This window comes from Nymphaea colorata, chromosome 3 (assembly GCF_008831285.2).
Source record: "Nymphaea colorata isolate Beijing-Zhang1983 chromosome 3, ASM883128v2, whole genome shotgun sequence".
Taxonomy (NCBI): Eukaryota; Viridiplantae; Streptophyta; class Magnoliopsida; order Nymphaeales; family Nymphaeaceae; genus Nymphaea; species Nymphaea colorata.
The window spans coordinates 18,512,073-18,536,426 of NC_045140.1; the positions used below are offsets into that span (position 1 = coordinate 18,512,073).

The 24,354-nt window shown below is 39.1% G+C and overlaps 2 protein-coding genes across 4 annotated transcripts; one reads left to right on the forward strand and one right to left on the reverse strand.

Moving 5' to 3' along the window:
• Positions 1-2,542: 2,542 nt before the first annotated feature.
• LOC116250365 (uncharacterized) lies at positions 2,543-3,605 on the reverse strand. The gene is made up of 2 exons (XM_031623992.1): positions 3,222-3,605; positions 2,543-2,920 (listed from the first exon to the last, which is right to left on the reverse strand). Exons 1-2 carry the CDS (start codon positions 3,603-3,605, stop codon positions 2,558-2,560), a joined length of 747 nt encoding a protein of 248 aa, XP_031479852.1. The 3' UTR covers positions 2,543-2,557.
• Positions 3,606-6,630: 3,025 nt separating this feature from the next.
• Positions 6,631-14,710, forward strand: LOC116251081 (GTP-binding protein SAR1A-like). Of its 3 annotated transcripts, none has more exons than XM_031625151.2 (5): positions 6,631-6,826; positions 7,116-7,179; positions 11,580-11,792; positions 12,271-12,402; positions 13,971-14,710. In XM_031625151.2, the coding sequence occupies exons 3-5, from the start codon at positions 11,664-11,666 to the stop codon at positions 14,289-14,291; spliced, it is 582 nt and encodes a 193-aa protein (XP_031481011.1). In that variant the 5' UTR covers positions 6,631-6,826; positions 7,116-7,179; positions 11,580-11,663; the 3' UTR covers positions 14,292-14,710. The 3 variants fall into 3 exon arrangements, with proteins under 3 accessions (XP_031481011.1, XP_031481012.1, XP_031481013.1); XM_031625152.2 differs by lacking the exon at positions 6,631-6,826 and adding an exon at positions 6,863-7,021; XM_031625153.2 differs by lacking the exon at positions 6,631-6,826 and adding an exon at positions 6,863-7,000.
• The last annotated feature ends 9,644 nt before the right edge of the window (positions 14,711-24,354 follow it).

Consider the following 24,354-nt stretch of genomic DNA (forward strand, 5'->3'; position numbering starts at 1 on the left):
TATGTTGTCTATGAACTAACAATTGCTAACATGCTTTTTATACTTCACGTTTCAGACCATGAATATTGAACATGCATAACCATGCGTGCAGTTCATGCACTCAAGCACCTGTTTTATGTGCATGTGAAAAGCTTCATAATACTTGCAATATGTTTTAGTGTTTCTATTGACACTTGGTGTCATTGGCTTCAAAACCATCGGGATGGTGTGCTACATCTTGCATAGCACCACTAAGTCCAAGTGAATAAATCATTTCTATTTTGGCACCTGTATCTCTTGCATTTCTGTGACGTGTGGTTTCTGTTTTCCATGTTTGTGCTTCACTGTCAGGCTTAGTTTCTTTTAGCAAGTTATGGAGCTTCATACAACATGATGTAGTGATATGGAGGACAATACATGTCAATCTGCAAATTCATTAATATGAAATATGGCTAAATAAATGCATTGTTTAAGAAAATGTCCTTGTATGTTTCACATCTCCAATTTTTGTGATTGCAAATTAGTGTTTTGGGAGAAGAAGCTGGTTCAATGACTTGGTGGTGTGGCTGGCACACAGACCATGGTTCGTTGACAGATACTGAAGATGTGCAGCAGTGATATGTTTTGGGAGAAGAAGCTGGTTCAATGTCTTTGGTGGTGTGGCTGGCACACAGACCATGGTTCGTTGACAGATACTGAAGATGTGCAGCAGTGATACTTCAAACCATGATGTCCACTTTATCTGTTTCCAACTTGAGCGAATGATATTTGTTGCATAATCTTGACAATGCAACACAGTGAATATGCTCTTGGCACCTTTCATGTGGTTGCATTAAAATGTGTGTGACTTATCGGCCACTGAATACATTAGCAAAGTACCCTTTCGACAAATGTGTAAGTAAACTTAGAAGCTGACATGGTGTACCCTTTCGACAAAAGTCCTCCTCCTTGAACTTTAGAAAAGTGAAAAAGAAAGCCCGAATACTGACGAGGGGCGCGTCAATCCCTGCGAAGAACTTGTCCACCGTAGGTGATGAACACGGTCGCGATAACAAAGAAGATAATAAGAAGAAGAAGAAGAAGCAATCAGGACATGCAGTAATCCACTGAAAGAAGAAGAACCGGAGAAAGCAATCACAGTATATAAACCCCCAAAACCATCGGATGGCAGGGCAAGGTCGCCAAGGAGTCGAAGAATTATGGCCTGAATCTTTGGGCATCTGGGCTTGGTGGTGTTGGCATCTTCTACCGCTGGGGAAAGATCTACAGAAACAAGTAGCCGAGCTGTGAAGGGTAGGTAGCGTCTCCCTCTCCAGGTTTATGCATTCTTAGTTAGATATGGAAGGCGGTGATGTATTTCTTGTGGTTTTAATAATTAAGGGAGTAAAGCAGTTCTTCTGGTCTGTGCTGTTCAGTTTTTGTTAAAGTATGGAAGGGTTCCCTGTTATCGTCCTCTGTAAAGGCATTATAATTTTACCGTTATGTATCATGTGACCTTGGTTCATGCGACTTTTTCAAAAGCAAAGCATCTTGTTTCTGGTTTTTCTGTATTAATGCAAATACAGAGAAGGTTGATTGTCTCCATTTTTGTACCTTTAACATGAAGAAGATCACTTAGTCAGAGTGCTTAGAACAACCAAGAAAGGCCCAGATGTCAAAACGATGAAAAAGATACTGGCATATACTTGCGGATGTAGTTACCAACGATCCATTCCTCACCAAATTAATTAAATCTCTGAATTTGATAAACTAAGATTGTGGTATCAGAATCGGCCCAATTAATACATCTGAATCGGCATATTCGACTCGAATCCTCTGCAAAATGATTCGGTTCGGCACCAACTCAGTGGTGAATAGTCTCTCTTGTGGCCGACTTAAATTTCAAACAGTGGCATGTGTACAAAATGTCGTAAGGTTCTTGCAGAAAAGCCCACCATTTCTACTCTTGCTCCTTAATGGAGCTTTAAAGGTGCTTTCTGGTGCAGCCTCTCAGTGGGGAGACAGGTGATTTCATATGGTGCTTTAATATTCAACGAACTAATGTAAGTCACATTAGTTATTAAACTAAACAATTGCTTTTTCTAAATTTTCGAAGAAAGTCATCCGCGACTTTGTCAAAAAGTTCGGTTTTCCCAGTATTGTTAAAACATACAACAGGCAGAAAATGGGTGGCATTCATCCAAATAATGCAATGTAGCCTCTTAGTTGCTGAATTGGTCACCGTCACATTAATACAATGGCATATTTTTTCTCTCTGCTCGTCGGCGAGCGCCGGCGAAGAACGCAAGCTCGGGCATGGTTATCTTCCATGACGAAAGAGGAAGGAGGCAGAGATTAACTGCAAAATTGCTCTCTCTCTCTCTCTCTCTCTCTCTCTCTCTCTTCCCTCTCCTCGTGTGTGTGTGTGTGTATAGAATTCAAAAACAAATTATGGAAACCAGACATGTCTATTGTACTTGTGTAGGAAATCTAAAGAAATCAAAATAAAAAAAATTCGACGCGCGGATTGAATTTACCAAAAGACTTTAAAAATCAGTGGTTTTAATTCTTTCTTGGATTATAACATCTATTCTAAACATTAAATTTCCACAGTTTTTTTATGCCAACATTGTTGGACAGTTTCAGTCCATCTATTTATGCAATTAGGCGTATAAGAATATATTTGAAAATTCCACAAATACATCACGCTGCATAATACGCACATAAATTGCAGTGACATTTTGTCAAGGATAGAAGCACCCATAAACGACAGAAAAGACTTGTCTTCTTTCTGATTTGTACCACAAATGAGCCAATTACATCTAATTTCCACATCTGGAAAAAAAGTAAACTGGGAGAAACGAAAGCCTTCAACTCCAAACGCGTCGTGCCGTAGGCCATCCAGGGCCTTCCTCACTAGAAACAAGCTTCCAGGACACAGCAGCAACAAAGAGCCGCAAGACTGCCATGAAAGAGTATCAGAAGCTTAGCCCCAAACACATGGAAAAAAGAGAAACAGAAAAAAGAAAAAAGAAAACTGCCATGATGGAATCTTTTAGATGTAAAACGATCTCTCCTTTCTGTGAAACGGCAGAAACCGATTTCTTCAGAAATTACCCTCCCCCCCTTTTCTTTTGCAAAGTGAAAGAAGAACATCTCCAGTTTAATTAATCTTCCAAAATAGTGTTTCAGACTAATCATCCATGGGAAAGGATCATAAAAAAGAAAACAGACGCATGCATGGAAGAGATTTGCAAACTTACACTCCTTCGAAACAACCAGGGCCGCTCTTCTGGGGAGGTGGAGGCTGCTGCGGGTACTGCGGTGGCGGGGCACCCGTAGGGTAACCTGCCGGCGGTGGCGGAGGGTACCCCGGCTGTGGAGGGTACCCGTACCCTGGTGCAGGGTATTGTGCCCCATAGTTTGGAGGTGCCTGATTGTAATAACTCATCTTGCAAAACTACGAGTCCCTGAAGCTTGAAGCCACGACTGCAAGCGAAAGAAGAGGATGAGCAAGGAGGAACGGGAGGTGGGTGAGGAAGAGAAGGGCGTAAATAAATACAAGAGGGACCAGTTGAAAGGTGTCGACGATGGTTCCAACTTCCAACTGGGCAATTTCCTTCACAGTTAAGGGGAGACTTGCTCATCTCGCCAAGTCAACGACACAGCGTGTATATATGATCCAATCGTTGGCGCCGGACTGGCAGTTTCCACTTCGCGGGAAAGCCGCGTGGACCCAGTTCAACTGAACCGGGTCTAGCACAATAATTCTTTTCTTTTATGAACCAGTGCCTTCAACAAAACCCGTCTTATCGGGACTTCAATGCATCGTTTTTAGGAATGTCAAGGATTCAATTTCAATTAGATATAACCTTTATTTTACGTGATTTCACATTTTTTTCAGTTCGTAGCATCAGAATGAATGCGAAAGAACAAAAGATTAGCGTATATCCATATTCGATTTAGACTCACCATTCAAATCCAACTTTCGTTTTTTCACATTCGAATCTGAATCCAATTTATAAATGCACATCGAATCTAAATGTTATAGTATGTTATGTTAAGAACTTACTTTCAAAATGTATGGGTATTGGGCATTTATGTAAAAGTGAATCCAATGCTGAATTCGCTCTTGAATCTAGTCAAGTGTTTATTTGAAAGCGAATCTCAAATCTGGTTTGATGTCATTTCTTAAATATGAATTCATTCCTATGTATTAATCGAATATTAATTTTTTATTCATATTATCAATTTGGTATACATCCATTCTAAATTAAATCGGTTAGCATCCCATTGTTTCATTTTATATTTTTATTCAACATTTTAATTACGAGATCTTTTGGGCAGATTTTTTTAGTGAACAACTATGACGAAGCCTCGTGAGGACCACACAAGGGAAGTTTGAGATATATATATATATATATATATATATATTTATTTATTTATTTATTTGTTGAAGTCTTTTTAGACTCTTTCTTTCTTTGACATTTCTTCATGCAATAGTTTCTTCCCAGAGCTCTCTCGGGACCACTCTTCTTGGCTTCTCCCGAGAGTGTCGTTTATTCACAATATGGACCGCTTTCGTCTAGGGAGACGGACTCCATTGAATGATGTTTGAACGCGTCCCCAGGGAAGAAGTTTCGTTGGAATTAGTTTGCCAGCAAACAATCAAATAATTGATGCGTGGAATGGATCTACCCGACCAATGTATGGTTCCCACTTCATATTCTTGTTTTATTGGAATGGATTTATGAAATCCACATGGTTTCACATTTTTTATCCAGTCATTGGATTGGTATTTTCAAACAAAGTTTGAGTTTGGTAAGTATAATTTTGCATATAGACTAAATGTAAGCCATGAACAAGACATTTTAAAGGAGGACACGACCCGGTCCAGCCATCGCTGTTTCAATTTGGGGGCGTTCCATAGATCCAAATCCATCTGAGATCTGTGCTGAGAAAGATCCAAATCTTTGTATTAGATTTAAAATCCAAGGGAGGGGGGGGGGGGGTGTTCCGAAATCTACAGTTTCAAATATATCGAATCACCTCGGATCGAATCGGATCTTAGTCAAAAACATACTTTTTTTTTTAATTTTTCACATTTTTGTATCTTCATGTTTGCTGGACGAAAGATGAAAATGAGATTTTAGTCTCTCACACCTAACTACGTCACGTCTTACGTCCTCATAACTTGAAAATATGTAAAACCTCAATCGGACATTCAGTTTGGAACCCGTTCGTGACTCTTCCTGATGAAGGCAGTTGGATTTGGATTGACATAAGATTTAGATCCTAACATCACCTGATGAGACCTAGGGCCTCTTGCATCTCCCCATCTGTAACTCCGACCCCAATATATATATATATATATATATATTAAGTCGTCACTGACCTAATCAGGACCACTTGCATTCCTCTCTGCAAACTTGAGTGGCCTCAATAATATTTCCGACTAAAATAATATTCCTCACCCCAAGATATTCGTGCAATAATATAAATCAGATGTACATAAAAGAAGGGTTTACTTTATAACATCATCTACTGTTCACCGTAAGGCTTGCGTAAGTATTTAATGTGCGCCTGAACGCACCTGGACAGGACATTGCACGGTCTACAAGCCGACCATACCATACCGTGCCGATTGGGGCTTCAGGTCTTCACCAAACGTACCGAACATGCACATGAGTAAGAAATCCATTTGTGAAACCCATCTGGATTCGGGCTGCAAATGGGTTGAGTATACTTTTGTTGCAGGGTTCGATTCTCACGAGCATCAAAATTATAGATGTACCTCGAGCTTGGTGGGAAAGAAAAAGAAAGAAAAAACAATTTGTTTATGAGAGGCATGTTTTTAGAACATATGTTCAAAAGTACTAAATTATTGCGATATTATGTCATGATTTTTGGATCTAATAATCTTTTTTGGAACAGAATCATGAAGTTTTTGAATGTTGTGTTTCTAAATAGTAGTAGAAGACAATATTTTATATTTTTATCAAAAAACATTAATGAACTTTTGAATGTAAACTTGTATGTAGCAAAATTGGATCTTCACGGATACGTGGGTCATATTTCGAATTTTAACATATTTGGAACTCAGTTTTTGAAGTTATACATAATTGGATAACATCTAATGAGAAAAAATGTGAGCTTTGCATGGACTGGATGTAATAAAACTCAGACTTATATAACTCAATCGCTGCATTGAGAATTGAATACATCAAACTATTTGACAAATGACACAATTTGTAAGTGTTTCATGAACATGCCTCAAATAGATGAACATGCCTTCAAATAGTGTGTAGATTCATATATACTTAGTTTTAGTATTTCATCAGAATCTGTGTTTTAGACTTTATGTTAGATTTACAAAACTTTTCCAAAATATTTGGACTACCAAACAACCAAAATGTTAGCGTGCATAGTCTTTTCATAAAAAGCTAAAAAGCGCTGAACGACAGCTGCAGGCCTTCTAAAAGAATTGTTTAAAAAGTTACAGTGCGATTTGGTAATCCGGAAACATTTCTTGGAACGAAATTTAACTATTATTTCACCAACCCAGCGGACCACGCACAAGCCCAGGCTGTGACGCTTTTTAACCGTTCATCGCTGGACTCTGCGGTGACAGCCATCCGATCAAGTACTGTAAATTCATTCCAGTAAACGCCTCCTCAGCCCCGGCCAACGTCGGAAGCACGAAACAGCGTTCTCGTTTTCACTTTTCACTGCTTCAGTTTCACGAAGTTAACACCCGTGAGGAAATGTAATGTGCCTGGGAACATCTGTCTCTGGCGGGTATGCATCTCTGTGAATCTCCGCCGCGTGCTGGTGTCTGCTAGCGGTCGACCGTAGCCTGCTCCCCTGAGTCTCTCTCTCACTCTCTCCTTTCTTCTTTTGATTCGGGCATTTTGATTGGTCCTTTTAATTGCGGATTGGGGGTTCCGATTTGGGATTTTGATTGCGGAGTTTGGGGTTCGGATTTCGGGGTTCAATTGCGGATTGGGGAGGGTTTCATTTCGGGGGTTTTGATCACCACTAAGTGTGCACATCCCATATTTTTGTATGTTCCACTCATTGTTCTAATGCCACTTCAGATTTTCAGCTTTGAGAGTCTACCGTCTTTTTTCTGATTGCTTTCTCCTTTGCTGATATAGGTTTTTGAAGAAAACTGGAACTTTGTGGATGGTTGGACTGCAAGATTCTTTTCAAACTCCTGGGGTATGCATATAATCAGTTATCCCTTGTGTCATCTGTTTGCAATTGATCGATCTGCATTCAGTTGTCTTTGATAGCTAAGAAAATTTCGATGCAGCGGTCATGGCCCTCTTATCCATGTTCTGGTCTATTAACTTCTTCCTCATGAATTGCTTGGCCTTTGTTTTGGCAAAGTTGTGCAACTGGTTAAACCTGCTATTCGTTTTCAAATTAACTGGCGAGACCTGCATGCATTTTCCAGCTCAGTTATCCCTTGTGTCATCTGTTCGGAATTGATCGATCTGCATTCATTTGTCTTTTCTAGTTAAGAAAATTTCTATGCAGCGGCCATATCTCTCTTATCCATGTTCCGGGCATGACATTTTTGGACTCTGTTTTGATATAGTAGTGCAACTGATCAAACCTGAAACATGTTTACAAATTAACTGGTGAACCCTGAATTTGTTTCCCAGATCGTTTATGTGCAGTACAGAATCCGTCTTCATGTTAGACGGATTCTGTGGGAAAAATTACAGAAGGCTGCTGAACTTAAGGGCGAGTTATAAAAGACTGCCCACTGCCCAGTCTTTCTTGTTTCACTAATAAATGCCCAGCATTTCATTAAGTTCTCAAATAAACGTTTCCATTCACCACAGTGGTAACTTAGGTTAATGTCCTTTTAGCAATTTAGTTGGACAAGGATGCCTTTGTTCTCTTTACAAAATTTTTTTCTCAAATGCTAATAAAGTTGCTTGATCGTGAGAGAGGTGTAGATGGTTGCCAGTCGGTGCCTGATGACCAGATCGTTGGCACGCCTTTGGACATTGAGTAGTCAGGGCTTTCCCTGAACTTTCTAAAGTAGAGGAAGCTCATTAGTTCCTTAACAGAGTGAAGGCTTGATTCTCAACAACTGTTTTTCAAACATTGATGGGTCTTGATATTGTAAAAGATGGCAACATTGATGAAGAAGAAAAGGTTCTTGGACAAATGTTTGGATGTGTCTCATGTGATCATTCATAGGTTTTTTGTTGATAATTTTTGTAGAAAAGAGGATGTGAAGAAGACGTTTGCCTTGGTGTTATGAGAGAGAGAAAAGAGGGGGAGGGGGGGGGGGGGGGATGTAGTTCTCATAGAATTGTGCTTGTCTGAGTATTTGCACATCCACCTTTCACCTTTCCAATCTTCCAACCTTTCAAATATGTCCGATTGGGATGGCATCTCTTCAACCCTAAAACCCCACCAGATTTCATTCCCTTGCCCCCACAATTCCCTTCCTTCTCAGTGTGCTCCAATACTCTTCCTTCCTTCTCTTTCGCTGACTTTTGGACTTGGACTCACCATAAGCTTTCTGGTGCTGATGCCTACCGAACAAAATTAAGGAAGAACACGTCATCATAATTGATTTCTTGGGTTCTTCTCTTTTCGCGGCTGGCAGGTAGAAAACAGCGTGACTTGGGAAAATTACACATACTTGCCTCAAAGATCTTGAAACCAAAGGTGGTCATGGAAATAACTCGCTTTGTTATCTGAGTTTCGCTTGTTATGGATTTCTTTTTCATTATTCTTGTTCAATTCTACTGCAAGGATTAGGTTTTTGGCAGCTGATCTTCAATTACTTTCTTTTGTTGAGTGTAGGATTTGTGATGACGATCGTTTCTTTGTGTTAGTTAATTGATGTATGTCATTATGTTTGGCAGTGTTTGTGCTTTTTTTTTGTTTGGTCTCTTCTAGTAAGGTTAAGGACATTTTGGTACTTTTTCTCTCACTTAGAATTTTCACCCAGCTTCCTTGGCCGGGGCAATTACTTGAGAACTAATTTATGAACTTAGCTTCTAAATGTAAATTTTCAAAAGTAAGCAGTGATATGCAACTTGCTCAACTTTCTGAGTGGCTATTTGTGATTCATTTATTTTTTAACCCTTTTTTATATGGTTTCCACCACTGAGACTGGTTCGTTGTGTGATCTATAGCCAATTCTCCACTTCTTAATCCTTTTCGATAATCATGAATAAGCATTTTATGGCCGAACTGAGCTAAACTGAAAGCACAAGTTCTTTAGTTTATTTGATGCATTTAATTGCAGACTATATTTACTGCTCAATATTTAGTTTTAAGGAAAGGCATTTGCTGAATTTCTAACTCTTGATCTTCTATATTTGTCTTATGAAGCTCTTGTAAACTTCTATGTGTTTTGTCTTCCATGATCAATGGGATAACTGAGATTTTGATAGTTCTTTGATTGGCAAAAGATAGCAAAGTCTATGTGACTTTCCTTCCAAGTTCTCCATGATAGATACTTTAACTGTTTAACATATTAAGTTACTTGTTTTTTGACATGTGTTTTATGACAAGTTATCTTTGACATTGTTTGGGACAAGATGTTTTGATATAAGGTATCTGTTTAAGACCTATGTTGTCAAGGCGCCTAGGTGGGCCTAGGCTAGCCTGGGTAAAATAAAAGTAGGCGACCAATTTTTTATTTTATTTTTTAGTTATGTTAATATGTCAAGTTATTTTGATTAACTATCACTAATATTTGAACTGTGGATTGTAGTAAAATCAACTTAAACAATCAAAGATTATTTGTTGACTTCATTGAATATGCAAAATCAGTAGAAGTTTAACATTACTCATTAAATGTAATCTAATACAAGAAAAAAAAAAAAAAAATCTCTAGAAGAAGGAATGTAAATCCGTAAGAAGACATTAATACATCTATACTTAAAGAAAGACATAATATAAGACTAACAATACATAATAGTATCCATATAAATACACAATAGTAACAATACCATCAAGTACATAACCATACTAACGTGTGTATATATATATAACATGTATAACAGACTGTACATAACAGTGTATGCATATAACATGTATTACAATACAATTTAACATAATAGTATATACATATAAGTTTATAACAGGTATAACAAATTAACAATACATATAATTATATGATATAAGTACGTAACATAACCATACTAATGTATACATATAACAGATATGAGTTATCACAATACTCTATAACGTATGTCCATAGGTACGGGTATGGGTGCCTGTACGGGTTCTAGTACGGGTATGAGTGTGGAACACTTTCAAACAAATTTGCGTATGGGGATACGGCCATATATATATATATATATATATATATATATATATATATATATATATATATATATATATATGGACCAAAATGGACTTGGTCATCTTTGACCAAGTCCAGAAAAGGACAGATACGGCCATGGGTGTGGTCAAGCCATGGGTGCGTTGACCGCACCCGACACTGGTTTGACTATGTCTGGGCCATGTCCAAGGGTGTACCCATACCCGTACCGATTTCGTACCCATGTCGACATGGGTACCTCACTCAAACGAAGTACCGTGTGACATAGTATATAACAGATCAAGTGACTAACAATATATACATATAACAGATCAACATAATAGTACATAAAAATATGTAATCAATACAAAATAAAATACATGACAATATATACTCAATTAAAAAACCTTAATTGAAAGGGAAGGTAACTTTTCACTTTCACATGGATTAGGCACATTGGCGCCTAGGCCAGCCTATGCGAGCCTGGGCGCCAACACATATCCCGTTGCCTAAATGGTGGACTTAGCGACTCACGCTTAGTCCATGCCTAGGCAAGGCCTTAACAACGTAGTTTAAGACAGGTGATAACTGAGGCAGTCCAAAAATATGCAATTGTGGTGATAGGCTTTTCCTTAAGATTTGTGTTTTTACATGCTTTGATGGAAGGTATTTTTAAAGGATGAGATTTTAGAGACATGCCAAAAGCCTACAATTGTGATTAATGTTTATCGTTTGATGGAAGGTAGTTGTTTAAGATAAGGTAACTGAGATGGGCCAAAATCTTGCAATCATAATGATATCCTTACCCCTTGCAATCAAGATGATACCCTTACCATGAAAACAGGTCAATGGTGCTTTGGTTACTTACATTGAGAAGGGCGCATTTGACAACGTCCTCCTTGTCAAAATATGAAAAGCTGTCAAGGCCAATTCTAAATTTGTCCACAAGGGTTATTATTTGATTTTTCTTTCTTGGGGCTGATTGTGAATTTGTTAATGAATATAGTTATTTGATTTGCTTTCTAAAACAAAGTATTTTGTATTCAAGCTTTTTTACTTTATTTGTGTATTAGTGCCCCTCATCCTCGTCTTTTCATTCCAGTAAATTTCTACTTTTTTCTCTTCTTCTTGGCTTCAGATTGTCTCTAAACTTTTACGCAGTGTTGAGGTCCTTCTACCTTCTCTCTCTCTCTCTCTCTCTCTCTCTCTCTCTCTCTCACACACACACACACACACACACACACACACCACAGTCTTTCCCCTCCATCTCCGTTTCCTTCATGATCTATTTGTTCATTCTCTCGATCTTTTTCCCCAGCCAAATTCCTGTGGTCGTTGATCCAGGCACTTGTGGATCCTGCGGATCTCCAGAAAGAGAATCGTAAATTTTCGAGATTGGAAGATGTTTGTACTTGATTGGTTCTATGGGGTTCTTGCCTCGCTTGGGCTGTGGCAGAAGGAGGCGAAGATTCTTTTCTTAGGGTTGGATAATGCTGGGAAGACCACACTTCTTCATATGTTGAAGGATGAGGTGAGGGGTTGAAATTCATGATTTCCTTTTGCTTGTTGTTCCCCTGTCTTTGTGGTCACTTCAGTTTGTGGAGTTGCAATTTGTTTACATTGGGTTTGAATCTTTGTTCCTCGATGTTGGTTAGGCTTTGCTAATTGTATTCTCTTTCTCTCCTCCCATTTGGTTGTGGCGTTTTTATGTTTTAAAGGATATGATTTCTTTTTTTTTTTCTTCTTCTTCTAATTTTCTATATTTTCTGGAATATGTTCATATTTTGGAAATTTTATGTTTCTTTTTATCTTCGTTCCTCTTTCTGTAAAGGAGAATGGAAATTTTTAAACAGAAATGATTTTTTTGTTAAACTTCTTGATTATGTTCAATATATTGAGTTGCAGTATGACAGCAGAAATCCTTCCATGTTCTTTCTTTCTTTTTTCTTTCCTTCTTCATCCTGCTGTGTTGCTGATTGATCTTGGTTGTGGGGTTTCTGTTGTTTTAGAGATTAGTGCAACATCAACCTACTCAATATCCAACTTCCGAGGAGCTAAGCATTGGCAAGATCAAATTTAAGGCTTTTGACCTTGGAGGCCATCAGATTGCTCGTCGGGTTTGGAAGGATTATTATGCAAAGGTGAGTGTTTGTCCCCACTTTTGGATTTTGATATGGTACTACCTTTCATGTTGATCATGGATGTGCTTTTTTTTTTCCTTTTCATTTTCTGGCAAACTAGTATTTTCTATGTTTAGAGACAAAATAAAGAGACTTATTAGTTGTTTCTTTAATAATGTTTGCTTGAGATTGTTGTTGACATGTAGCTAGATATAAGACTTTGGTAATTTCGTGTGGCACATTTGACATGGTCTCCTGCAAGCTAGTCTTTTTTTGAATTCTCTGAATTTCTTTGTGGATTAAACGATTTTCTTTCCATCTAGAAATTGGTAACCATTTGAATTCAAGAACTATTTGGTTGCAGAGACTAGGAGGGAACTGTTTCTAGGACCTGCGTGGCTTTGGTTGTTTATTACTGTATCTATTGCAGTTTGCAGATTCTTTTCTTTTATTCAAGGGCAGCTGTCCTGCCTGTTTTTGTAGGACTAGGATTTGTCAGCTTGCATATTTTGATTAATTTCTCAAAAGGTCTTCAAGAAGGGGTGCAGTTGATGTATCAACACTAGTGGATGAATTCTTGCAGTTTCTCCTAATTTGAGGCCCATTATTAACCTTTGCAAGGAATATTATGGTTTCACGCATGCAAGTTCATGGAAAAAGTATAGCTTAAATTGTCATCATTTGGCAACCTGCTGCTTGGTTGTTTGGATGAGAACTCCTGCCACTATTTTATTGAAGATATACAAATGGTTGAATTGGTTCAAGAATGTAGGTGGAATAGGAGAGACATTATTATGTGGATCTGAAGGTCCAGAAACAGTTGTAGAGAAAATCAGTAGTTTCTGTTGGCTTCTGTGAGAAATTATGTATATTTTTGGCATGAGTACATGACATACAGAGACAGAAGAGAGAGGTTTTACAAGGATCTTTTTTTTGGTTATGCTTGAGCCACCAATTATGATGATGACCGTCTTTTCTTGAGGCATCCACATATTCTTTTGTTTAGCAATAACAAACAATAACTGGCAAAAACTTAGCATAGTAAAAGGTGTTTTCCTTTATTTGTTGTTGGAGCTCTGTTAAAATTTTGATTGTCCAAATTTTCCTTTTTGACATTTTTGGTAATGCAACTTGTTGATAATTTAGCGAACAAGTGTGCAATAATATGTGGCTTTACCTCTCCGAAGATGGGTACTGCAAATTATAATGGTGATTGTCATCGACATGTTAGGAATTGTCTACAGGGGAAACTGTGAATGGTTGCAAGAGGTTTGTGCCCATGGCATGCTTGTCTCTTGATAGATGCTCAATTAGTGGAATATCATCTATGTATGAGAACCAGGATTTTTCAAACTGCTGAATGGTTGTCCATATTTGTGAATCACTTGTGTTTTGATCACCTGATTAGAGGGCATGTCCGAGTTCTTGCCCCATAGCCATGTGGAGTCCTTACACCATGTTTTTACTAAATTCTAAAGGCTCTGTCTGAAGAACGTTTACTTCTCCTGCATTAATGAAGGTGCATTGGCCATTAGCATTCCGACAGATGCGTTTTACTTTTGTCTAATATCCGCTAAAGCAATATGCAGGTAGATGCTGTGGTATATCTCGTGGATGCAGCTGATAAGGAGCGGTTTGCAGAGTCGAAAAAGGAACTGGACGCACTTCTTTCAGATGATGCATTGACATCAGTTCCATTCCTTGTCCTGGGTAATAAGATTGACATCCCATATGCAGCATCAGAGGAGGAGCTGCGTTACCACCTTGGGTTGAGCAACTTCACCACAGGGAAGGGGAAGGTGAGCTTGACCGACTCGAATGTTAGGCCACTGGAGGTCTTCATGTGCAGTATAGTCCGTAAGATGGGGTATGGTGATGGTTTCAAGTGGATGTCTCAGTACATCAAGTAGATGATTATGGTTCGGAAAGGAAGTCTGTGCACGCCCATCACACTAGCATGCAAGTTAACATCGCCTGGACTTTTTTGAACAATTGTTTTAAATCTCCTCTTTCCTTTGCTCATTTTTTAGTTTAGGTTGTGCCTGAGAATCAAAGGACCAACTACAGTACCTTATCCCTGTGGAAAGTGAAGGTGTAATTTCTATCCAGTTTTGCCTTCCTGAGCTGGTCTTGCTGGAGTTTCTTTTCTTCTACTGGCTGCTGTAGATGCTTGACCATCGGTTCCACTTTCTTCGTGGTCCTTTGTTATTTATCTCATTCGGTCATCCTTCACACTCAATTTCTGATGGTTGAGCTCCCTTGTGTATCTTAGTTGGAGCTGTTCAGGCTTTTTAGTGAATAACTATTGGTTGATGGAGAATTATTATTAGTAGGGCTAGTGCCATTTGTTCGAAATTTAGTTGTGCTCTCAGAGGTTGCATGCCCGTCTGCTAACAGACCATTTGATGCTTGGGATCTTTGTGATTTTACGTCTCCAACCTTTTTGGGTTCATGAGTCAGTTGCCTACGAGATAAATTTAGAAAAAGAAAGGAAGAGAGAAAGAGGGGCCCTTTTTTTTTTTTTTTTTTTTGTAAAGAAAATTGGTTTCTTCATTGAAATGAACTAATGCCGCATTCAGTTCAGCACAAAAACAATTGTCGTTCTAATGAGTTCAAACTTCAAAAGGGCTTTTAAAGGATGCACCTATAAGGTTTTGACCTGTTGGCTGTTGCCATTCACTATATGTGAAACGAATCAGTTTCTTTCAGCCCGACATAAAGTAATTCTTTCGCATGGAAGCAAAAACATCATAATGTTGTAGGATATGCCAGCCGCCTATCATGTGGAGCACGCTGTTGATGACTCTTATTTGCTGTGGAAATGTTGTGGTTGGAAACGGGAAGCGACTGAAAACAGTTCATGTTGGTTCTACTTCAATTGGTACGGAAAAAAGAAAAGAATTATCTCAACAATGTATTAGTTGTGCCTGAGATCAAGAAAAAGCTCATATCAGGCCGCCAGCTTACTTCATATCGAAATGTATCGGCTTACCGAAATTGCTTTATTATAAAGGATAGGTGAACGAGAGCCACGGTAGTGGAAGAGCGTAGGACTCATGTATCTCAAGCACCCTGTGTTCCTTTTCAAATCAGCAACGCACAGCAGGCAAAAGAATTACGGCATCGTGGCTGCGGCACCCTAACAAGTATACAGTCGAGCTTTATTAAGTTTACTTCTATTCTACTGAAAACAAAAATAAAGGACTTTCCTTTAGCGTGTGCTTGTCCAAATCCACTCGCTTAAAATTTGCTATTTCACATCTTTTTGTGATGGGTTAATAAAGGGAAAGGGAGTCCATCTCCCTGAATGTTTGCGTCGTAGATTCTATTTGTTGATCAGCCATCTACGGAACTCCGTTGTGACCTAGGGGGACAGGTCAGCCTCTGAAATTTTAACACAAGGCTTGAATAATTATGCGCTAGTTGTGGAGGTGACTTCCCTAGCAACGTTTTGGAACAGCATCTCGTCCATTTGTCCTAATTTTTCGTTACCAACGTGCTGAAACAAAATGGCCAAGTGGGAATACGAAGACAGAACATTTTACTTTAAAGCTTGCTTTGTCCGTGATGTTTATGCAAATGTTCCTTGCAAATACTGGTTGAAATTGTCGATATAGTTGTTTGTCTATCAAATTGACGACGTAGACATGTTCTTAGCATCATCTCACAGCATAGGAAAATTTCCAAAACAACCAGAAGGTAGCTACTTATCTATGAGCATGTGATGCTAGTTTGTTTCCACATCTCAGAGATTATGAAGCATGAACTTTGGCCTCAACGTCTACTATCTATACAAGTACACCTATGAGGATAATAGTGGTACAGTCCTCACATGTTTACCTATAAAGCTTGATCGTGGATGTGCTCAACCTACTACAGTGAATTTTTCTGAAACTCTCACGTATAATCAAGCCCAACAATATTAAGATTCTTTTTATGCATATCTTTTGTTAAACAATGGTCAATTCACGGAATTGATATAAGGAGACTTTGTTGCTTGCCTGGCAGCATAAAACTATTTGTCCCCTGCCCCCAGGGGCTATGCTTGCTTAGGCCACAGGGGTTGACAGCCATGGGGGTCGAATTGGCAACAGGCATTACAGCAGCCGCTGACACAACCATCTAAGCCAAACTCGAGCTTGAAGCTGCTTACCCTTTTTGTTGATTATATAATCTTAACATGGAACAAGGCTCATTTCTTTAAATTGGTTATTTAGCATCTAATTCGCTGTATGAAAGGAGTACCAGTTCGAAATTCACTTATTGGCCCTTTCTAGATTAAGTTGGTACTCATTCACGTGAAATTCCCAGAAAGGCTGAGATGACTGCAAGCCTATAGCTACTCCTATGGTGGGCCGACGCAATCTCCTAAGCATGATGAACCCATTGAAGATATCTGGTGTTGCAGAATCCTCTTGGAAGTCACTAACATTTGACTTTTACTAGCTGCGATATTTCCTACAGTGTGAATTATCTGTTAGAATATGCATGCTCCATCATGCTATCATCATCAAGGGGTAAAGCATGCCTATAAATTAAGGGCACCATCCGATATTAATATGGCATCCATCTTCTAGCTCACGACCCAATAGTTCTCTATATATGCTTTAACAAGACAACCAAGACGAATATATACTGCCACAAGTGATCAATCTAGTAGTACCAGATTTTTCATGCGTCTCGGCAAAAATTTTATCTCAGTAGTGCAAAAAATTCATCCTGCTATATAACGCTCTACCTCTAGAGCAAGGTATGGAGCTATGATGTCTTGATATACAACGTTACCTTGGATTATCGGTCTCTTGTGAGACTTGGGGTGCCTATTTAGAGGAGGCTCCTATTCTATTCTGCGACAATAATCAGCCATCCACATGGCCATTAATTTGGTTTTCTACAATTAATCCAAGCATATACAGGTCCAATATCATTTCGTTCGGGAAAAGTCACGCTGACAACTAGTTACCTGATTTGTGTTTCAAAACAAATACCATAGCCTCGTTACAGAATTTGTGCACCAAACTCGGTTTGTGGTCTCCACCACCACCTCATTTGAGAGAGGATAAAGCTAATAGTCAAGTGGTTGCTATAGACATATATCATCTCTAATAATCAAGCTGATAGCAAGGCAGAGGATCACAGCTGTAAAATGATTATGCACAGATGAATATTTGCTGCATATCTATCAGAAAATTATGCTAAGAAAGAATATGTTGGTAGGTATGGAAATACTATGGTAACCAATCCTCCAAAATGTTCACCCTCATCTTGTTGCATGATGAAAGTGAAAGAGTGAAACAACTTGTGCGCATTCTCCTCTCTATCCAAATGCCAAACCTCCTAGTTCGTTCATTCTTCCTTTTCTTCCTAATTAGCTGTATTCTGCCGTTGTTTTTCTCTTTAGTTTGGTGAGGAGCCAATGGCTCACCGCATTCCTCCCAATGGCTCACCGCATTCCTCTTGGCCCCAGAGTCTGGGGATGCGTCGGCTTGTGCAAAGAATTGACACCCACGACCCATGCCGTTTGAGCCAGCAACCGGCCACCTACCAGCCACCAGCCCAAGCCAGTTCCCTTGACAGATAGGATGTTTTTGTCACTAAATTTCATGTGACGAAGCTCCAAGCGTGGCATAAATTAATGCAATTGGTTCAATTGATAAGTGTTCAACAAGTTAGTAGCGTACATTGATATTTTGGAAAAGAAACATTCTTCTGTAAAATTAAAGAAGCGGCGAAGCATTTAAATGTTTTCACAATTGTACATGTAGGCCAAATTAGCAATGTTGAATAAACCGATACTAATGTTTGCTTCTTCTCCTTAACATGGTTTGTTGCATACAAATGTGATGTTACTGGAGGGGCCCGTATGAACTTGCCACTGAACTTTTTCATTGCTACCCTTTATTCTTCAGATCTTTTTATTCACAGGAGAAGCAACTTTTGGGCTGTGTAACTTCCCTCCCAAAAAAAAGCCTGTATCTTCCTCGCTTTCACATTGCACTGAACCTTCATTTTCAGTCCTTCATTAATGAAGCCCTGTGCCCTTGTCAGGCATGAAAAGAAAAACCGCTCTTTGTGCACCTCCCTATTGCTAGTGAGTACCACTGGCTGCAGTCCTCAAATGAGGGGCTATGAGTTGGAAAGGCAGTGAAGAGAATTCTGTCTTGCATTCATCTGTGAGAGAGAGAGAGAGATGTGCGCAAATATATATCCACCTCCAAGAGTTTAGAATCATGCCAACTTTTGACTTCATTATTCATGCCCCACCCCAACATCATCAACAGTTCTTTATATGTTTTCACCCCTATTGTTCTTTTTAGATAAATTTATCATTGGATCCCAAACTTTTTCCTTATTTCTAACAAAAAGGTTGCCACATTGTTCTTGAACTGCAATATGACATGGACCAAGGATGACAGTGCTGCAGAAGCATCAATATACAAATGTTAGGGCGCGTTTGAATGATGATCAATAGAACCACCAATAAGATATAGTGTTCCAAATCTGCATGTTCCATGGCTTATCCCACCAAACACGGTGAAGAGTATCTCACTTCATCAAGTAAAATATATCTAATTTCACCCAAATTTGCTGTGAAAATCGTTTCGTGGGTAGCCATGCATCAATTTTGAGAGTGTTCAATGCAAGATGATCGCATGACAGTCACGATACATTCATTATCACCTATTTAACATGCGCTTATGCTAATTATGTCTTGAATATTTTGGGTTTTGGAGGAAGGGAAAAGAAGGAGTGTGGGGAGGGAAGTGGGGATACCATGAAGGGGGGAGGAAGGAAGGGGAGGGAAAAAGGGATACCTTGAAAAGGCTAAAGCCCCTCTTTCTTTCCCCTATGCTGGGGTTCAAGCTGCTTTGGGACTTGGGTGGAGAGTGGAATATCTGTTAGCTAGAATGTCGGATATCTATCGTTTACAGTGTAAAAGAGTAGCATCCATAGGAATCGAACTGACAAATGGACTTTCACCCACTTGCTAGTCCGATCAGCTATGTTACGTCGAATCGAATATTATGATAAATATAATTTATTAAAGCATTTTAATTATTGCCTTTACTAATTAAAAAAAATATTTACCCAGTCCAACGAGAAGTCATATGGTTCCTTATTTGAATGTAAAAATACGATGTCCCTCTTTGGTACTTGTCAAAATAGTTGAGAATATGAAGCCCTCCATTGAATGAAAGACAAAAAATGTGGTTCTTAAATAACTATGCATTTCCCTTTATGCATTGTTGGAAAAGATGAAAGAAGGAAATAGCAAAGCCCAACGTTGAAACAAGTGGGCCGTGCTGCTGCTCTTGGGAATTTACTTCACACATCACAGCACGCAAAAAGCTCAAAATTATCTAAGTGAAAAGGATGCAAAAGGGAAGCAAAAGGGGAAGAAAAAAAAATTCCTCATGCACTCTTCTTTTTCTCAGAAAAAGTAGACCTTGGCTTTTGGCACTCATTCATAGGATTCCTCTATCCATCAGTAATGGGGATGGAAATAAAAGTTAGTCCATTCTCTCTCTCTTTCTTTTTATAAGATTTTAGACTGGATAACCCGGTACATGTCCCCGCAATTTTACATTGATATATATGAGTACTAAAGGGCAGGCACTAAAAGCATGGTCTTTAGGTATGATGATCATCAACTACACGTGGTCGGCACTCATTGTCTGGTTTAGTGTTTCACGTGCCCGATGCCTACACTTTATTACTATAAGACAACAATCTTTATTGAAGACCCAAGTAGCTTCTCTTGAATCCAACTTTGAATGCTGATCGCGAATCTCGAGATCTACGGACGCAGTGGAGCCTTTGAATTCGGTGTAGATTAATTTAGCACCTGGATTTACAGTTCATACCTGTGACGATACTTTTGGCTATGCCGAAAGAAGCATGTATTTTGCAGATGCAGTCTTTGACACCAACTTTGCAGCGTTCTTTTTTTTTTTCCCCTTTTTGATGAATAATCCTGAATGTTTACTGACTATAACTGTAGCTTAGCCTTTGAGACCAGTTTGGCAGGCCGGTAGCCAAGTGGGTTCTGGTCAACAATCGATGTCATGGACAGAGATGGACCCTCACAGTTGAACTGAGCATACTTAGTGAAGTAGGCGTGTTCCCTGCTTGAATGAGTGGGCTCCCATATATAGACAGCGAACTTGATTACTCCGGCAACTTGCATGCCCCTCCTGTACTGCTCGTGTGGCTCTTTTATGCTTGAAATACTCGTGCATGTACATAAAATTTATAAAAGGTGGGTTGTAAACTCTAAGATACTATAAGCTAAGTTGTGCCTCATCTCTTTTTTCTCTCTCCCTCTCTCTCTTTCTCATGCGTGCACGCACACACCATGTGGTCGAGTGTGAGTGTGGGTGCATGCCTGTGCGGCACACATAAAAAGAGAGACATTTGGTGCTTTATAAGTGAGTGGAATGAATTATAATTTAAGACAGTGGTGCTTGGTTTAATTATCCTTTTTGTGTAAGTTAGCTCAGCTCAAGTGCCAAGGCATGTGGCTTAGAAGAGCTGGGCCGGTCTGGCTGCTAAATGGATGGTCATGGTTTGAGCTCCATTAATGTTAGCTCCTTGCACAAGCTGATGCATACAACAACCTGGTCTATTCCCATTCTTAACCCAAAAGTGCTAGGAACTAAACAACTAATTGTTTCACCCACCCGCATATAAACCTTCAAAGATTTTAAATGATCTTTAATATTAGACTAAACTTTCTCATAATGGGTGTTACACTGAAATTACCGCGGCTAAGAATTGATGAATATATTTTGCAGAATACCAGACTAAAGTGCATACTTACAGATAGAATAAAGTAAGATTGGTGTCCAAAATTAATACATCGTCTGAAAGTTGTAGGCTGCTGAATTTATTCTCAATTTTTTTTTTTTTTTTGTGAACAGTTTCAATGGGCATGAAGCTCTCTTTTACTGAGATAGGCAACTAGTAATGATGCAAATGTGTCGAATAAGGGTCGTTTGGTAATAAGAACATTCTATACATGAATGATGAATCTGCCTTGAAAGATAAAATGTGACACTAGAACAAGAGTCCCATTAATTTACATTTTACTCCAAAGAAAAAGCAGATTCATGTAACACTTACAAGGTGTTCCTCATAAGGTGTTCCTCATGTGAACTGGTGATGACACCAGATCTGAGCCATTTGGGACTCTAGGTACCAATGGTTGGTAGAAGCACACATGCTTTGCAGTTAATGTCCAAACTCCAGGTCACTTTGACGCCCAAAGCTGCCTTTGCTAAAGCAAAAAACTTGAAAGCAGAGGAGCTAGAGAGGCATCAATGTTCCACAAACACCAACAGACACTCTCAAAAAAGAGAAAAGAAAAAAAAAAAAAAGTGAGCATCCCCATGGAAGTGTAGCAGAAGCGAGTATTCCCATGTAAGAGTAGCAGGGGCGTGATTATCAGCTGCCTCCTGGTGAAGCTCCCCATGCTAACCTCTTCACCTTGCCACTGTCCTGACAGGGGGAAAGTAAAAAGAAGCAAAGTGGAAAACTGAGCGATGCATGCACCCTTGGTGGGGCGCGCTGATACGAAACAGCCCATGGATTTTGATTTCTTGCCATCGCTTTCCCGATTTCGCGACAGCTTTACTGAAACTGATACAGTGTAACTGGAAACACTTCGTCTATCTGTCCAGCTGAATACATTCAAAGGTTTTTTTATTGTTTAAGGCTTAACATATGATTATAAATAATATAAAATGGTAGCTATAGTTTGAAAACCCAGCCACTAATAATTCCAACCAGCCTAAGCTATCCAGCTACCCAAACGAACTGCTTATAGGAGAGCCGAAATTTCCACCAAACTGTTTGTTTGTTCCTTGTGTCTCAAGGTGCTGTCACCATTAGGCTTTAACTTGCAATGTCAGTGGTCTTTTCTTCAACACAAAAGAATTGATGTACTAGAGATTCCAAACGAGAACTGATTGCCTATCAGCCTTTGTCTCCACTATTGCACCAACTCCCTCGGTGACCCAAATCTGATTCTTTTGAAAATCAGGTGTAGACAGGTAAAGCCTTGAATCATGACCCAACTCGTAGGGGATAAGCGGTGACTCGGGTGATTCCTGAGTTCGAAAACGGAGCATGCCAGCAAAATATTGCCAATATACATGTTAGTCTCTCTATCCAGCTTTCTGCTGTTTACCGAAAATATTGCGCCATTTTGTGAATATCAGTAAGATCTTTCTCTGTCTTCAAAGAAAACGGAGCTTGAATAACTGCAAATTCTCCATTAAGAATACTGAACTCTTTGGGACCTGTTGTACAAAGCGATTCCTGTGCTCAAACTAGTTTGAATTACAGTTCCACGAAAATCTGCGTCCTCCTTTTACAGGTAACGAGGGCCGGTTGCATTATTGGAAACGAGTCAAAAACAGGGAGAAAAATTGACCGAGGTATGACATGAGCACAAACTTCTCTTTCAATCATGATCGAAAAGTATGAACTGTTGAATCTTTTCAAGCATCTAAGATTCGGAACGGAGAGAACACAGTCCATTGTCCACACCAACAGCTCACAAATCCATGTGTCGATATACGAGGCAGCCAACACTGAAGCAGCTCATTTCCCAAATGTTGCAAAGCCAATAATTTTCAACTACTCTCTAGCATTTGCAAGAAAATGACACAGAGTTGTCATGTTTCTTTTAACATGTGCTGTCCAAGTGTTGCCTACTTAGCAAATTATATGGAAAGCAATGATGGCAGGCACTGAACTGCCGGTCCCATTCAAAAGGAAAAAGAAGAAGAAGAAGAAAGATTAATGGTTTAACAAGGTGCTCATGAAACTGTAAGTTGTTGGGTTATTGACAATATGGCTTCTCCCTTTTCTTTCCTGGGTCAGATGTTTTCAGCTTGCTTTTTGACACGCTTTGTTAGAAAGCTTCTGTATGGTTAACAGCATCTTTATCTTGAAATTTCAGCTGTAAAATCCTAATTTACAAAAGCTGTTCCGTCAGTGCATAGCACAAGAATTTCTCCACTTAAAAGATCTATTTATTTATAAACAGAAAACACTTGTAACCAAGGATTTCTGCTGTTTACAGGTACAATGTAGAGTTGTCTCTCCAAAGATATTACTTTTTTGATAGATGGCTTTAATCCCTCTAGTGCCAGCCCACAGAGATGGGAACTCGAGATCAACATGAAGAGGAAAGGAGAAACATAACGAGATCGAATAAGAGACTTGCTACAGGGTCTTAGACATATCTCACTTTTTCTGTTTAAGCAAATAAAAAATGAAGATTGCATAGCATTATAGGACTCGGAACAATAGTGCTGGCTAACACAAAGCCTGGTCTCCTACCCTTTTAGGAAGGGGTATCTTTGTCTTTTTCGGAAAAAAAAATATTTTTTTGGTTTCCACTTTTGTCCTTCATATAGGAGGGAGACCCTTTTTGCCCATTAAGGGTATTTTGGTCATTTGGCTCTTAAAACACAGTCCCATTCCCATATTAAGGGCCTAAAATATATCCTTCTCCACCAGTAAATGTCAAATGCGAAGAGCTTTGCAATTTGTGACTCAGAAACAGAGACAATATTAACTTCTGCTTTTTTCTTGTAATCAGGTTAAGCAAAATCTGCCAGGAGGGTTATTAGATGGCTCATTCTTTTGCCTTATTCCCATATTAAGGGCCTAAAATATATCCTTCTCCGCCAGTAAATGTCAAATGCGAAGAGCTTTGCAATTTGTGATTCAGAAACAGAGACAATAATAACTTCTGCTTTTTTCTTGTAATCAGGTTAAGCAAAATCTGCCAGGAGGGTTATTAGATGGCTCACTCTTTTGCCTTCTTCCTTTTAATAAATATAGAGTGAGATGAAAGATTTGGTCGGGAGCTTCACCCTGTCGTAAAAATCTGAAACTTTGACCGGCCATCAATTACAATCACCTCCAAACCAAATCTGTTGTTGGGGCCCGCATGCTGAG

Excerpts from the sequence above, each read along its gene's own strand:
- LOC116250365 (XM_031623992.1), bottom strand. The coding sequence starts at position 3,605 with ATGAGCAAGTCTCCCCTTAACTGTGAAGGAAATTGCCCAGTTGGAAGT. Across the intron at positions 2,921-3,221 it reads CCTGGTTGTTTCGAAGGAGT|TCTTGCGGCTCTTTGTTGCT; the intron begins GTAAGTTTGCAA and ends CTTTCATGGCAG.
- LOC116251081 (XM_031625151.2), top strand. The coding sequence starts at position 11,664 with ATGTTTGTACTTGATTGGTTCTATGGGGTTCTTGCCTCGCTTGGGCTG. Across the intron at positions 11,793-12,270 it reads TTCATATGTTGAAGGATGAG|AGATTAGTGCAACATCAACC; the intron begins GTGAGGGGTTGA and ends CTGTTGTTTTAG. Across the intron at positions 12,403-13,970 it reads GGAAGGATTATTATGCAAAG|GTAGATGCTGTGGTATATCT; the intron begins GTGAGTGTTTGT and ends AGCAATATGCAG.